Source organism: Artemia sp. Qi Xiang Cuo, chromosome 20 (assembly GCF_049724085.1).
Source record: "Artemia sp. Qi Xiang Cuo chromosome 20, ASM4972408v1, whole genome shotgun sequence".
Classification (NCBI taxonomy): Eukaryota; Metazoa; Arthropoda; class Branchiopoda; order Anostraca; family Artemiidae; genus Artemia; species Artemia sp. Qi Xiang Cuo.
Window position 1 is genome coordinate 15,790,765 of NC_142813.1, and position 17,609 is coordinate 15,808,373.

Below are 17,609 nucleotides of genomic sequence, written 5' to 3' on the forward strand. Positions count from 1 at the left end.
AAAAGCCCCTCTCTACGTAAGCACTACAATGCGATAATGTCAACACAGCTTTTACAAGCTTCGACAAAAGCGTATACTTTTGCCCACCAAAAGCATCCGTCATAGAGAAGATTTGTTGCCAGCAATGGTAGACGCGTGATGGCGTTAGTTCTACAGATTTCTCGGCTTGCAGCAACATCCACTCATTTCTGACATCGTCAACACTTACTCCAAGCGGGATGTTTCGAGCAAGCACATCTATAGACTGATAGACTTCTAGCTCTTTCCCTTTCCATGGGATCCAGACACCTAAGTACTTCGAGAAGGCTATTTGAAGAGATGGAGGGCTTCTTGATTGAGTGTTCGACAGCTGGCTTGAATTGCCTTCGCGCCCTTAGATGGGACCCTTGTCTTTCTACCAAGGTGATTTTCTGACCATCTAACGCAAGCTCAACCTGGTCACCTACAATAGTGTCCAGCAAATAGTTGTCCAAGTTCTCAAGCAAAATGTTAGAAATTTCATCAGTAGGTTAGGGGGTTGGAATCCCCCCCCCCCGAAAAAAATGTTTGTCCAACTCGTAAAAAGATTACAAAATTGAATGCAAACTAATTTTTGATGCTTTTTTACAAAAAAATTGTACCCCCCCCCCCCGAAACAAAATTCCAGGATACGACCCTAGTCGGGTTTTAGAAGTCTCGCCAAAAAAATGAGAAGACATTTTTTCAGCTCGGCATGAAGAGCCTGCACAAGGGCTTCATTCTTCTGAAACGCTGCTGTGACTTTCGTAAAAAGCTCAGACGGTAAATGCAGAAATTCCAGTTTGGCAAGGATATCTTTTCTTTATAGGTAGCTTACAATCTTGAGGTACTCTGCTGACGACACGACATTCTTTAAATGTTTCTTTGATGGTATGTAATGCCAAAAATACTCCAAGAGTACCAACTGCTGATCAATTGCTCAGCAAAGAGCAGGGTCCAATGTCAGCCACCTGTTGGGACTTGCTGAATGCAACTATTTTATGGGATGCATTTCTTTTTCTGGCATTCTAAAAAATCCTTGCATCATACAGGCCAACCAAGGAAAAAATGCCTCAAGGTGACAACAAAGTTGAATGTCTTAGTCTTATAAGAAACTTTTAAACCCAAACCTACCAAAAAAGGAAGAAAATTATTGATCACAGTATTTTGTAAGTAAATACTCCCTTGGCTTTGTAAGTCTTAGCCAGAAGCGTTTGGTTCAAGTAACTTCCTTTCAAGAGAATGTAGGCTTTAAGTGTAATTTTTCCTGTTAAGTTCAGGAGAAATGTATTCTCAAGAAGTTCATTGGAGAAGGGGCTTGATTCTCTCCTAAAATCTTAAAATAGTTCTACATAGCCCTTAATTTGATTTCAATATCGGGCAGACCCAGAAAACTAGATGATGGCTCCAGCCTCAAAGCCCCATTGCCTCCACACCCCAAAAAAAGCATACTACACAGTATTGACAATGTTCTTAGCTTTGGCATATTGAAACTTCAACCTTCCAGGATCAATATTTGATGTGCTGATTAGGTAATTTTGGAACAGTTTTCTTCTTAATTTTGGAACAGTTTTAATCTTTCTTTTGACAATGAATAATTAAAACCAAAAATGATAAAGCAGTTGCATAATCTTTTTGTGAAAAACTTAACTTTGACTATCTTCTACCAACTAATGCAGGCTGAATATGACGCTGAAAAGTTTTCATTGTTTTTCTCCCCTATGCAGTCTCGCAATAACCATAACAAGTTGTGAGAGGAAAGCAAATCCATGTTTTCAATATAAAAGGTTTACCACCCTTAAAAGTGAATATTTTTTAGGCTATTCCTAAAAGAAATCTACTTCATTTTCCCCACTTTTGTTAAATCTTTCATCACATCTACTTCGTTTTTGCATGAAATTAATTTTATTTCATAAAAAAAAGAAATGCCAAAACTTCTGTAGTTAAACATTCTGAATAGTCTACATTCAACTTTTTCCACCAATATTATCATACTTCCAAATTTATTTTAAGCAGCTCCATATATTAAAATTCCGCAAACAGTTTAAGATCCAAATAACAGAACTGCAGCCATGATACAACAACAAACAGCAACATAGGGACTCTTCCTTTCACCAATTCTAGCACATTTCCAGAAAACCCCAAGGAATCCTGTCTTGTGCTTGTCCATTAAAGTGGGTACTAAGGATCTAAGGTAAGCACATGTGCAAATAAGTAGAAGAATAGTTGACACCAAACTTTGAAAATTGAAAAGAATAATCTGAAAAAGAAGAGATAATCTTAACAGCTAGGATTGACCTCTATACTTCAGTAATAAAATATAAATGGAACACATACTCTATCTCCCCCCCCCTCCAAAAAAAGAAAATATGTCACAAAACCTAAAAAAAAAAATAAAGGGTTATAAAATCATAATAGAACAAATCCTTGGTAGGTGACAACGATTCATACATGGCATGTCTCTAAAGCACTTCAAAATTTAAAGCATTTAAATGTGATGATCATTTCAGCAACTGTAGCTAATATTAAATCACACAGGGTTTCCATTTTTTCTCAAAAAAGTGTATAGGGATCATCACTGAATACTGTAAATTCCTGCAGGACCAATTTTGATATAAAATACAAACAATACACATCAACGTTGCATAACTGTTAATTAGGACTGAATGAACAATGCAAATGGTTTTTAAATCACCAGCCTGGACTGTAAAACACGAAAATAGTAGGTAACAGGATACAAAGCTAAATAGGAAGACCATAAAGATACAAAATTGAAGATAAAGTCTAAGCTCGCATTCTGTAACAATCAATCATGTACCTGCAATAATGTGGTACAATTTGATGAAGAAAGTAGTAAGGCCAGGTGAGTGAAAACTTAGCAGATCAGCTCAAATACCAAATCCTTATAATTACTAAAAGTTTCATTCACCTTGCTCAACAACTTATCTTCAGAATATCAAAGAAATTATATCTAAGAAGCACTTTCAGGGTTCAGACAGGTCAGTTCGTTTTAAATTATAGGCTCTGTACTATTTTTATAGGATTTTCTAGGGCCACATATAGGCTAAATATAGGATTCAGAAGTCCTCGGGATCACACCTGCGTTAGATGGTGCGGGATGCCTAGTCACATATATTCGTCATGTCCCGGGTGTTTGCATTCATTTATTTTATTTTTTTTTATTTCAAATACAAACGTTGCAAATAGTAAAAAACAGTAAAATATCAGATACACATACTGTGCAAATGATTGACTGATACAGGTAAAGTATTTGGAATCACTCTTGCTGCTTCTTGGGCATCAATTTCGATATGAGATCAGTTTTTTTCTTTGCAAGAGACGGCTCCATTCTCGCTGATTCCACCATCTGCTCTCTTTCACTTGTTCTGGACTTCAAAGCTCCTTCGAGAAAAGAAACAGCTAGGGCAATGTCTATGGAACTCTTGGACTCAGCAGCCTTCTTCATTCAGTCGGTCGCTTCCTGAAGTACAGCATCTGCTACTGTTCTCTTTTCTTGCTCTGATGCTCTAAGTTTTTTCCTTTTGCTTTCCAGATCTCCTATTTCTTTCTTTTTGTCGTGGACCTCCTGCAACTTCCAGTTGCTGTCCTCTTCAAAAGCTGTTTTCTTCTTCTTGGGTAGCTCTTTTTTTTCTTTTCATCCAGATATTGTTGATACTGAGACTGTGCGGAACGTGCAAGATTCAACAGCTCTCTTGTAAAAACAAACCGTTCTGGTTTTCCTCGATAAAGCCTCAACGTGTCATATACCATGAGTCTCGCATCCAGAACGCGTTCAGACATCAAGGCCTGGTCTTCACCGAGAATCCTACCAGAATGCGTGAACCCACGCTCAACATCTGCGCTGCCATGCGACAACGTCAGCACCGCTTTGATAAGCTTGGTAAGTTCCGGGTGCCTGTTGTCCCCGCGCTCATTCACTAGTCCAAAATAATGGCTCCAAAAATGATCGATCCGAGTAATGTCCTTACGGGGTCCAGTTTCCGTTCGCAAAAGCAGCCACTCAGCCTGGGCGACGTCTGAGCTTACTCCAATTGCTATCTCGCATGCCACAACCACTATGTCTACAATGCTTCTTGAATCCTTCATCTTGTTCGGACTCAAACAGCGTAAAGCCTCTAGAAAACCATCCTTTTCCAGAGGACATTTGTTCAAAATATGCCCGCAATAAAATGTTTTCGCACATTGACATAGAAAATGGCCTTGTCTTTCAGTGTTGCTTTCTCATCGAAAGCTCGTTCCACATTTTCTGAAACTATGGGCTTTTCTGCAAATTTTTCAGCAAGGTTCAATATATCTGGTGAGAAATTTTCAGTCTCGGTCACGAAATCTGGAGTAAAGACCCGTACGCAAAGCGTCAAAACTAGTCTTTTGATCTCTGAGTGCAAGACATGAATCAGAGGCTCTTCTTTCTGGAACAGTTGGGTGAAACTCATGAACAGCTCTGCTGAGGCTAGAACATACTGGAGTTGGGCCTTCATCATCGCACTTTTGATATAAGCCACAATATTCAGAAATTCGGGAGTGGATAGAAGATTCTTCAGTTTTTTCTCTCTCGGCACAAAGTTCAGGAAGTACTCTAAGATTGCCGGCCACTGCTGCATGATTCTAGTGAGGGCACGTCTGATTGTCAGCTAGTAGCTAGGGACATGCTTCATGAAAGCATTCTCTGGCACTCCCAAGTTCTTTTGGCACTTTCGATAGTCTTCACAACGTGCAGGACAGCCGTCAATAAATGAATGCACAAGAATAACAAAGTCGGAACTTTCTTCTCCGAACACCTGAAGACCTTTCAAGAAAGCATTATGAATTATATGGATGTTGCAAGTACCAATTTTCAACATTCCCTTTCCCGTCACTTTCTTTTTTTCGGCATTGAACTTGTTCCAAACGCTTTTGTTGAAGTTTGGTCCATCACTTCCAAGCGTGATCAGTTTTTCAAGTGGCAGCTGATTCTGCTCAATGGCTGACATAATCTTCCTATACAGGTCATCACTTGTCGCGTGGCCCATAAAACTTGTGCATAAATGTCTACTCTGGATTTCTTTTCCGTATGAGGACCAATATCGTAACACGCATCTGTAACTCTTTCATACCAGCGTTGTTGGTTGCCTTGTCATATTCTAGTACAAAATATGACTGAATGTCCTTCACAAGCATTTGCTTACAGTAAGGATGCAGAACATCGGTGATCAGATACGTAAGTTTCCTTCGCACATAGGGACAATCCGTCGGGGATCTTACCGGGAAACATTGCATGGAAGGTTGCGACAATACGGACTGAAGAGTGAGCAGACATGGAACTCTGTACCGTCCGAAGTGCCCACATTAACTCAGCTTTATAAGCGGCATCACGCTCACAAAACGCGTTTGTACCAACTATTGTTTTATCCTTGGTTGTTTCATCGACTTGAGACTGCCTGGTCAGGTGAAGCTGTAGTGGATGTAGTTGAGCAGTAACTGCGGCTTTGTGTTCTGCAGATCACACGCGTTGGTTTAGCTGAGCAACCCCAGCTGTGCAACCAAGATTTTTCAAGCAGAGTTTGCAAAAAAAATGAGGACTGGGCGTCCCCAGTCTTACACTATTCGCCAATCTTTCTACCCCTACAATCCGTCTTAGCAAGCCATAAACTATTGAACATGGTATGCCCCATACTTAATTACCAAGCATCACCTGCAAAACAGCATCCCGCGATTAAAAGGCCATAAAAAGAAAAAATGTGGATATGTCCAAAACTGGGCCGTATTTGCATCAGCCTTTTATAGCGTTCAGCCAGGAAACGCATAAGTCGCAAGAACTCACAGTCTCATTAAGCAGAGACTGCTAGCCTATATACTGATCTTTGCTCATTTCGGACATGCCCAAAATGACAAAAAACAAAACATAGGCTACTAAGTCAACACAACAGCATAGCCCAGGCAGAAGCAGCTTACTAATCCCAACACAAAGCATTAGTTAAGTTCAAACAACTCAACAGTTGTAATTCATTATTGATCTTCACCGAAAGACAGCACAGTCTACAAGCAGAGTCCAAAGTAAAGAAAAGCATATCTCGGCTTACTTAACAAGCGGTGAAAATTGCAAATCATGAGCAATGTTCTTGGTGCTCTTCAGCCGAAAATATAGGAATAATAGGATTTTAACCAAAATATAGGCATTTTATAGGAGTGCATTAAAATATAGGAATTTATTGGAATTTATAGGCGAGTCCGAACCCTGCACTTTGTTGGTGGCTATTGTATGCCATTTATATTAGCTCAGCCGTTTTTTCTTTCGCATATTTTTGGAGATAGTCAGTGCAGAAGAGAGCAACATCAAACAATCTAGAGGCCGAATTGGTACTGGCTGGATTTTAATCCTTAAGGTGCTGGGAATAGGTGATTTGAGTAGTGCATTTCCCACATTTTCTGTCAACCTTGATAATTTTCAAGGTAATAATTATTTGGGCTATTAGCGGCGTTGCTGCTAAAGAACTGAACTTTTGCTGAGAAAATCTTTGCCAAAATAATATATGTCGAGTTTTTTTACTTGTGCAAGTGGGCGCAGTGCTGACATATAATGCCGCCGAATACCACAGGGAAAAGCACTATGAAACGGCCAAAAACTTCAATGCCCGAAAAAGGCTCTGATAAGTGCGCAGTGGAAGGGTGTGCTTTGGATGAAAGGCCAAATGCCCTACAATGTAACGAATGTAATTCCTGACTTTGCGCTAGGGGCCTCTGGATGTCTGATGCAGAGTACGACATATTCAACAAAATGAATCAAAGACTTAGAAGTGTTTGGGTCTGCCTCTTGTGCAAAACCAGCGGTAGCAAACAAACTGTCTCAGATGTTGTAAAAACCCTATTACAAGAGCACAGAAATGAAATGCGGGGCATGTTTGACTCATTCAAACAAGATATGAATGCTTCTCTGGACTTGGTCAAAACCAAAATGAATGATCTTGAAGAGAATATAATAACAAAAGTTTATGCGTCGCAAACTAGAAGCCGACGTTCGCAAAAGTCAGGAAAGAACAAGACTGGTTTAAAAGACGTCTGAACCTCATTGCTTATGGTGTACCACCTCAGACAGACGATGCCAAATTTATAAATAAGATCCTGAAAAGTGAGTTCAAGATAGACGTGGGTGTCATTCCAAACATCCATCGCCTGCTAAGAGGGCTAAACCATAGGGCACCTAGATCATCAGCCACCACAAGGTCTGATCCCATGTTATTTTCCATAAATTTGGGTAAACAGAGAGCAGAAATATTGAAGCTTTCCCAAACAAAAAAAAACATACTATTGCCTTTTACGCAGACACATTTCGAGAAGACCGTCAGAAACGAAAAGAATTGGTTGAAGAAATTAAAAGAAGAGCTGCGGCTGGTGAGCAAGATCTGGGAATAAGGAACGGGGTCATTATGGCTACCCTTGGGATCCCCAGTCCCAAGGCAGACAGAGCACTAAATGTGGCACAAAGTGATGTAAATAGCGTAAATACGGAGCAAGAGGTCATTTGCAGTGAAACGAACTAGAGCTTTGCCAGCGCCGAGTCACTGGTTTCAATGGACGAAGTTTTCGAAACCACCTGTTTGGGCAGTGAAAATGAGTGTGACAACATCGGCAGTGAGAGCGGCGGCGAAAGTGAAATTGAAATCAGTCACTCTGGTACTAGCAGCAATACTGCTAAAATAATAATAATAAAAAAAAAACTCTAGAAAATTCAGTGTTTTTTACACAAATTCTGATACTCTTGCCCCAAAACTTAATAAACTAAAAGCTGTGTGTTTTGATCTTGATATATATGTTATTTGTGTTTGCGAAATTTGCCCTGAAAACTCAGTGTCAAAATTGGAAGAATCTCAAATCCAAGTCCCTGGATTCAGTCTGTGTAGCAATTTGGATCACCCTGAGTGTCGGAGAGGAGCAGCAATATACTGCAGAACTGGAGTGAGAGCTGAAACTGTGAGTTACTCTTTTATTTATTCTGATATCGGTTGGGTTGAGTATGTCTGTTTGAAACTCCATGTTGGATCTGAATCATTTATAATAGGTGTTATTTACCGTAGTCCGTCTGCCCTTAATCAATATATTTCACACCTAGCTGTATCTGATCTCATATCTAAAATCAATGCCCATGAGCATTCACCAATCTATCTGTTTGGAGATTTTAATATGCCTGATGTTAAGTGGGTTGAAGGTATAGGATTCCCCCCTGAAAGGAGCCCCTCCTGTGTCACTACTAAATCCCTCAACCCTCCTTATTAGACTTAGTTGTCACAAAAGGAATTATTGACCCTGAAAGAATTATTTCTACTTCCTACCACCCTGCAATTGGAAGCAGTGATCATATTTGTATCTGGACTGAGATACACGTGAACTCTAAGAAGGAAAATAAAGTGAAAAAATCCTTTACAGATTATGATTTGATACGGCAGTCCTGTCAATGATAAAATGGGAGAATGTGGTTGACAACAGCAATATTTAAAAAGCTGAGAGGCATTTAAGACAGTAGTCCTAGCTGCAGAAAACAAACATACCCGGGTATACTGGTCAACCCAGTCAAAAACACTCCTCTTCCTACCCAAAGAAGCCAAAAGGGCTAGAATGAAGAAGAAAAGAGCAAGGACCAGATTCATAAAGTGCAGATGTGATGACCACTATGATACATTCAAAAAAAATGCAGAAACAGGCTAAGAAATTTGACTTGGAAGATTGTAGAAAACTGCAAGGAGGCAATTGCAGCAGACGCAAAGCAGAATCCAAAGGGCTTCTGACGCCATTTCTCAGCACCAATCCCTCTAGATGTAACATCCCAGACCTCATGAAAGAGGATGACACAAGGACCTCAGAAGCTAAAGAAAAAGTAGATTTGCTCAACTCTAGCTTTGGTACAAATTTCTCCACTCAGCCCATAACAAACCCTCCACCCACTCTACCAGAGCAACCAATTGGAGAACCAATGTATATGACAACTATAAGTGTAGAGAATGTTCTGAAAAGGCTTACAAGACTGGATGCAAATAAAGCTGCTGGGCCAGACAATCTACAACCAGACTATTAAAAGAAGCAGCTGAAGAAATTGTTGAGCCACTAGCAGTAATTCTTGGGATGTCACTCACTTCCAAAGTGCTCCCAAGTGACTGGAAGCAGGCCAACATCAAGCCCATCTTCAAGAAAGGGAGAAAGGACCAAACCAGTAAGTCTCTCTTCTGTTGTACGCAAGGTCCTTGAGAGCATCATAAATGACGCACTGGCCTCTCACCTTGAAAGAAATCAGTCACTTTCAAAAAGACAGCATGGTTTCTGTAAAGGTTGCTCAATCAACAAAAACCTCATTGAAATATATGACTTTGTGACCAGACTCTTGGATGATGGCCTTCTGGTGGATGTCATATGGCTTGATCAAAGAAAAGCCTTTGATAAAGTACATCATCAACTTCTACTGAAAATGGAAGCATACAGGGTGTATGAGGATATAATTGCCTGGATTGAAGCTTTTCTTACTGGAAGCACTCAGAGGGTAGTAGTTTATGACACCACCAGTAAAACTGTTTATTCAGATGAAATTCTTGTCATTAGTGGAGTCCCAATGGGTACAATCCTGGGTTCCACATTATTCAGCATATATATTAACGACTGTAGAACTAGCCTGATCAACCCAATGGCACTATATGCTGACAACTGCAAGCTCTTAGGACAGGCCCAAATTAGCCCCAATCACTCAATGATGCAGGAAGACTTAGATCAAGTATCTAGATGGTCATCTGAGTGGGGTTTGCAGTTGAATGTGTCAAAATGGAAAATACTGATCTTGGACATGACAATCCTAGACAAGCTTACCAAATTGGAGATGACCTACTTGAAGCTGTAAGTGAGGAAAAGGACCTGGAGGTTATTACCAATGACAAACTCAAGTTGCCAAAGCAAACCGAGCCCTAGGACTCATAAAACAAATGTTTACCACCAGGAAGCCATGTGTGGTCAAGAAGATGTACAAAGCTATTGTATGTCCATACCTGGACTTTGGAATGACCCTAGTGTCTCCCCATTATAAAATGGACATTTAAGCACTCAAGAGTGTCCAAAGGCAAGCAACAAAGCTCATACCAGCTTTGCAAGACATGTTGTATGAAGAACGCCTTCTATCCCTCAAACTCCCCACCCTAGTCTATCAAAGGAAGAGAGGAGATACAACCACTACTTGCAAACTGCTAGAAAATGACCTCTCAAGTCAAGTTTCCTCCTCATCCCTTGCAAGTACAACAAGAGGTCACACAAAAAAGCTGCAAGTCCCCTGTTGCCATCAAGATGAGCACTGACAATTCTTCTCTGTACACGCTCCCTTACTAGAACAGCCTCTCCAAAGCCACCATTAAGTCCTAAACCATAGATGCGTTCAAAAAAGGAGTTGAGAAGGACTGGGCCAATGCAGAGTGTAGGCTAACCTTGGATGCCAAACTTGGTCATGTCACACCACCAGCAAGATGTTCCACAGGAGGCTCACCACCACCTTATCTCCCTGGACATGCAATTTAAGGTAATTTAAGGTAATAACTTGTATTAAGCTAGTAGTGGCTTTGCCTGACCTTCAGTACTCATATAAAGGCCAGGAGCTGGCACCTAGTAACTTATTAGCAAATAACCTATGTTTATTTACTTATTGATGAACATATTAAGATACAAGATATGAAGACTGAGTGCAGAAATAAAAACACAAATTACACCTTAAAACACCTTGAAATTTTTCTAGTGTTAAGTGCCAAATATTAATTAAATGAATGCGTGAAATTGTAGTTCAGCAGCTCTTCCAAAGGAAACATTATAAAACAAAACGAGTAGTCCCATCAGATCCCTTATTCTATGCTCTTTCCAAATAGTCATTTTCCTGGCAATGCACACTACCGTCCAACCCCATTTTATCTTGAGCCCTTAAAGTGACGCCTTGTTCCTTATTAACTGTCAACAGAAAATAGTTACAGTATCAACATTTCTGAAAACTACTTTAAAACAACTGTAAATAGCTAGTTATCTCAACAATAAGAGTGCAGTGCTTCATTTACCTCCCCCCCTGATAGAAAAATATATAGTTCATTATATAGTTCATTATAAATATTCACACTATTTTTTGGAATAGTGTGATTTTTTTATATTTTATTCTGATAGATTAGTATTTGCTCCAAAAATAACAAAGAACAAAAGAGTTGTGATATTGAAAAAACGCAGTTTTAGTATATAGGGTGGACTTTGTATTTTTCCATCAGGGGGTGGGGTGGGGGTAAAGTGAAGCAACATACTTTCAGGCATAAGACACCAAGTACTTGAGGAACAGCTTCATCCAGTATTGCACTTCTATCTGGAACAATCTTCCTGGTGATATTATTCCTGCAAATCCCTCTGTTGACTCTTCAAAAGAAGGTTCAACTGACATTTAAAACATCAAGGTTTCAGAACAAGGTAAATGAATAGTGGCGTACCAGATATATTTAAGTACCTGGTGCCATGAATGTAGGAAAACAAAAAAGTGCATACCTATGATTGGTTTAAAGCAGTTTTCAGAATTTCTGTTAACCATTTTATCTAAGAAACAAGGTGTTACTTCCAGAGTCTTTATTAATTACTCAAAATAAAACCAAATTCATAATGGAAGCTATTAGTAGGCTATATTTGAAGAGAGCGTACAAGGATGCATCTGGTGGTGTCTTCACCTTTTGCCTAGCTAAGTAGCCATAAGTTCTTAGCTAAGTAGCTAAGGCCAAATGATGAAAACTAAATTTCAAGATTGGAGGTAAATTTTAGGAGGCTATTTATTTTTATAACATACTGGGTACAGGTAGAATAAAATATTTGCAAGAGTCCAGTTCTGTGACTCACCATCACATCCAGGTCTTTTTCATCTTGAGCATTTGCATCACTTTATGGTTTTTTTAATGCTCTTTCCAAATTCAATAATTGATTCTGGGTTTTAAGTCCTTAAAGGGCTTAAAACAGCCTACAGTGGCCAAAAGTTTAAAACATATTTCTAAAAAAACTGCCAAGTGATGCCTTTTTTAATGCTCTTTCACTTGCTTTAATTGACTTGATGCCTTTTTTAACAATCTTTCCAAATTCAATAATTGATTCTGGGGGAAATCACATTTTAAGCCCTTAAAGGGTGCAAAACAGCCTGTAGTAGCCAAAATCTTAAAACATATTTCTAAAAAAAACTGCCTAGTGAGAAAAAATTACCAATTGTAGCTGATTCAGGAATGGCATTGTTATTTTAAGCAAAGGTCTAGAATTGGACTAATAAGAAGGAAAAATGTTAAGCAAACAATTCTTACTTCATAACATGCAGAATAATTAGAGCTAACAAATTTTGACAGCAACTCCACTATTCTTTACCCTCCCCCCCTCCTAATGTGCAAATATGTAGCACAAATTATGTATTTCCCATGCATTCTTCCATGCACCACTCTTGGTTTTCTGGGTCTTGTTTCACCACAGTTGAATCAATTTATGGATACATGGGTTGAAATAAGAGAAATGCACAGGAAATATATAATTTGGACTATATATTTGCATATTAGAGAGGGGGAGGTAGGTGTAAAGTATAGTAGAGCTGTAGTCAAAATATGTTAACAACAATCATTCTGCATATTATGAAGAAAGATTGTTTTCTTAACATGATTCCTTCTCAAGTCCAAATTCTAGACTTTTACCTTATTTTCATTGGTCTTAATAGGAAAATTTTATTTTGCAAATGACATGAAAGCAAGCACTGTGACATTTTTTGAGGGTTTTAGGCTGTATTTAAAATTTCCAGTGAATTTGTTTCCAATTAAAATTTTCCTATTAAAACTAATGACAGGGTGAAATTCTAGTTTGGCTACTTTTTACTATCTTGGAAAGAGGTTAGGTTAGGAAAATGAGACTGTCATGGATGGGTCTGCAGACTAAAGTATGTCCCAGGAAGGTATTTTTAAGTACCTACCTCCACTTCTCTCTCTAGAGGGCACTGACCTTTGATGACCTTAAAAATTGTTGTTATAAAAGCAAAACTTTGCAAAACAGATCTTTTTCTTTAATGAAGTATAAGGAAACTGTTTCAGCCTTACAACTTTGCTCAGTCCCAAATTATGAGATTTCAGATCTGCACATACAATTCCTAAATTTATAGACAAACCCATTGCTATGGCTTAAAATTTTACTCAAATAATTTAAATTGCATTTTGAAGACTAAAACCAGAGAAAAAGAAACTGAAAATTAAGGTAAAGTGTTGTTCTGTCAAAATTCCAATAGGTATAAACCTGTAGAGTAGGCAAATTGGTATAAGCGTAGGGTTAGACCTCTATACAAGGAGACATCTTAAAAAAACAATTCTTACTTCATGATATGCAGAATAATCCTAGTTAACATATTTTTTACAGGGAGAACCTTTATCTTCCCTTCTTTTCTTGTTTTTCCAGTTTTTCTAAGAAACTCATGAATTTCTTAAAACCTATATATTAGCTGAGTATATACCCCCACCACCCTAATGTGCAAATATATGCCCAGAATTTTATCCTCAATCTAAATATAACCTTCATTTGCATCACAAATGAACTTTACCCCTACCCCTAAATATATCCAAATCAGGGTGTATATTTGTATATCATGGAGGTAGGGGGTAAAGTTCATTTGCAATGCAAATGAAGGTTATGTTTAGATTCAGAATGCAATTCTAGGTATATATTTGCACATTAGGGGGGTGGGGGTATATACTCTGTTAGTATATAGTTTCTAAGAAATTCATGAATTTCTTAGAAAAAACTGGAAACACAAGAACAGAAGTGAAGATAAAGGTTCTCCCCCTGCAAGATATGTTAACTAGGATTATTCTCCATATTATGGAGTAAGAATTGTTTTCTTAACACATTTTCTTATATAGAGGACTAACCCTACACTTATACTAGCAAATCTCTAAGACTTAGAAATCAGAAGAGGGTTAACATAGAAGCTTGGCAATACCTTCATAGAGTATACTTTTGGCCCTGAATTCATTGCTAAAAGTTTAATTTTTCCAAACCTAATCCTTTTCCAAGATAGCAAAAGAAGATAAACTTGTATTTCACTTGGAAATAGATTGTTCAAATGAGGCCAAAGAAAAGCATTTTGAGCCTTTTAGGACTACCTGATTTATCAAGAAGCTCCATCCTGATTTGTAAGGAAGGTTTTAGAGATTTTCAGATATATTCCTAAAATTTAAAGTAAAATATTGATATGGCTTGAAATTCTACTCGCAAAATAGGAATTATGTTCAGAAAAACTAGAGCCAAACAAAGGATACTGAAAACTCAGAATTAAAGTAAGACATTTTTTCTTACAAAATTTAGATAAAAATGACCTTTTATGCATGGAATCTTCTAAACCCTAGAAATAAGAAACAGGTAGAGATAGTAGATTGATAAAAGGTATTTTTTTTTGTTTTTCATATTATTAACTTACAAATTAAGTAAACATACCACTTGATGTCTTTTTTATGCTCTTTCCTAATATAATAATCATTTTTGTCACAAATAAATTTTATCCCCACCCCCTATATATACCAACTCGGGGCATATATTTGCACATTAGAAGGGTGGGGGGAAGGTTAAACTTACCTCTCATTTACATCAGAAATAAAATTTACCTCTACCCCTTAATGTGCAAATATACACCCTGAATTGGAATATATAGAAGTGGGGGTGAAATTCATTTCCAACAAAAAAGATTATATTTGGAAAGAGCATAAAAAACACATCAAGTGGTATGTTCAGGTACCAATTCAGGGTATATATTTGCACATTAGAAGGGTGGGGGGAAAAGTTTAAACTTACCTCTCATTTACATCAGAAATAAAATTTAACCCCTACCCACTAATCTGCAAATATATACCCTGAATTGGTATATATAGGGGTGGGGGTATAATTCATTTCCAACAAAAAAGATAATTATATTTGGAAAGAGCATAAAAAACACATCAAGTGGTATGTTTACTTTATTTGTAAGTCAATAATCTGAATAATGAAAAATTTACCTGATAAAACCTTCCCAGGGTATGTTTTAGGCAGTAACCTAGATCTATTCCTGGAAATTTTATTTGGTAAAATTCTACTTTAGCTACTTTTAGCTATCTTGGAAAGGGGTTAGGTTGGAAAATGAAACTTTCAGGGATGGGCCTACAGGCTAAAGTATGGGTAAATTTTTCACAAATCATATTATTGACTTACAAATAAAGTAAACATACCACTTGATGCCTTTTTCTATGCTCTTTCCAAATATAATAGATATTTTTTTTTGGAAATGAATTTAACACCCACCCCTATATATACCAATTCAGGGTATATATTTGCACATTAGGGGAGTGGGGGTAAAGTTTAAACTTACCTCCCATTTACATCAGAAATAAAATTTACCCCCCCCCTAATGTGCAAATATAGGTAAATCTTTACCAAATCATATTATTGACTTAGGACTAAAGTGAATATACCACTTGATGCCTTTTTTTATTCTCTTTCCAAATGTAATAATCATTTTTGTCAGAAATGAATTTTACCCCACCCCTATATATACCAATTCAGGGTAGCCTATATATTTGCGCATTAGGGGGTGGAGGGAAAGTTTAATCTTATCTCTCATTTACATCAGAAATAAAATTTCCCCCTACCCCCCTAATGTGCAAATATATACCCTGAATTGGTATAAATAGGGGTGGGGGTAAAATTCATTTCCAACAAAAATGATTATTATATTTGGAAAGAGCATAAAAAAGGTATCAAGTGGTATGTTTACTTTATTTGTAAGTCAATAATATGATTTGCAAAAAAATTGCCAAAGTATGTCCTGGGAAGGTATTTTGAAGTACCTACCTCCACTCTTTCTCCCTCTAGAGGGTCCTGAAATTTGCCTACATGACAGGTCTATACCTATTGAAATTTTGACAAAACAGCATTTTAACTTGATTTTTTAGTTATCACTTTCTTTTTCTCTGACTTTAGTTCTGAAAATGCAATTCCTGTTATTTGGGAACAATTTTAAGCCATATCAATTTTTTTTCTCTAAAATTTAGGAAATGTATTTGGGTAAACTTTTACCAAATCATATTATTGACTTACAAATAATAAGAATATACCACTTGATGCCTTTTTTATGCTCTTTACAAATGGAATAATCATTTTTGTTGGAAATGAATTTAGCCCCCACCCCTATATACCAATTCAGGGTATACATTTGCACATTAGGGGGGTGAGGTAAATTTTATTTCTGAAGTAAATGAGAGGTAAGTTTAAAATTTCCCCCCCCCCCCCTAATGTGCAAATATATATCCTAAATTGGAGCATAGAGAGGTAGGAGCTAAAATTCATTTCCAACAAAAATGATTATTATATTCATAAAGAGCCTAAAAGACATCAAGTGGTATATTCACTTTATTTGTAAGTCATTAATATGATTTGGTAAAAATTTACCTGTATTAGCATATCTTTAAAACCTTATAGGCCTATATTGGGATTGAGAAAAGTTGTGAAGCTGAAGACAACTTTATTGTACTTTGTTTAAGAAGAAGGGTAAAATTCTACTTTAGTTACTTTTACCTATCTTGGAAAGGGGTGATGTTAGGAAAATGAAACTTTCAGGGATGGGTCTACAGGCTAAAATATGTCCTGGGAAGGTATTTTGAAGTAATTATCTCCTCTCCCTCTCCCTCTAGAGGATCCTGAAATTTGCCTACATGACAGGTCACCTATTGCAATTTTGACAAAACAACATTTTACCTTAATTTTCAGTTATAAGATTCTTTTTCTCTGGCTTTAGTTCTGAAAATGCAATTTCTGTTATTTGAGTAGTATTTTAAGCCATATCAATGTTAATTATCAAAATTTTGGAAATGTATTTGCATATCTTTAAAACTCTATAAATCAGGATTGAGCAAAGTTGTAAGGCTGAAAACAATTTTGTTGAACTTCATTTTAAGCAGAAGATCTATTTTACAAGGTTTCACTTTTATAAAACACATATTTTTAAAGGTCAGGACCCTCTAGAGAGAGAAGGAGTGGAGGTAGGTACTTCAAAATACCTTCCCCAGACATACTTTTGCCTGTAGATTTATCCCTGAAAGTTTCATTTTCCTAACCAAACTTCTTTCCTAGATAGAAGGAAAATCTTCTTTCCTAGATTTTCAAAAGTAGCTAAAGTAGAATTTTACCAGAAGAAGATTTATTTTGCAATGTTTCACTTTTATAATAGCCTACACAAATTTTTAAAGGTCATCAAAGGTCAGGACCCTCTGGAGGGAGGAGTTGAGGTAGGTACTTCAAAATACCTTCCCGGGACATATTTTGGATTCCCATACTTTAGCCGGTAATCCCAACCCTGAAAGCTTCATTTTCCTCCTAATCCCTTTCCAAGATAGCCAAAAGTAGTCTAGCCAAAGTAGAATTTTACTTTTTATTTGCCTAACTCAACTACTTTGCGAGATAGCAAGAAACACCAAAACTGGAACTTAACCCATTTTAAAACCAGATTTTGAATCCACTAGTCTGTAATAGAACTATAATAAAGGATGACTAAGATGAAAAATCTTTACCATTTTAAAAGAGCAGATTTTTCT

At 37.3% G+C, this 17,609-nt stretch overlaps 1 protein-coding gene across 1 annotated transcript; it reads right to left on the reverse strand.

The window, feature by feature from the left end:
* Positions 1-1,853: 1,853 nt before the first annotated feature.
* ksh (transmembrane protein 167A-like protein ksh) lies at positions 1,854-17,609 on the reverse strand. Its single transcript, XM_089105874.1, has 2 exons — positions 17,586-17,609; positions 1,854-2,257 (listed from the first exon to the last, which is right to left on the reverse strand). The coding sequence occupies exons 1-2, from the start codon at positions 17,586-17,588 to the stop codon at positions 2,042-2,044; spliced, it is 219 nt and encodes a 72-aa protein (XP_088962000.1). The 5' UTR covers positions 17,589-17,609; the 3' UTR covers positions 1,854-2,041.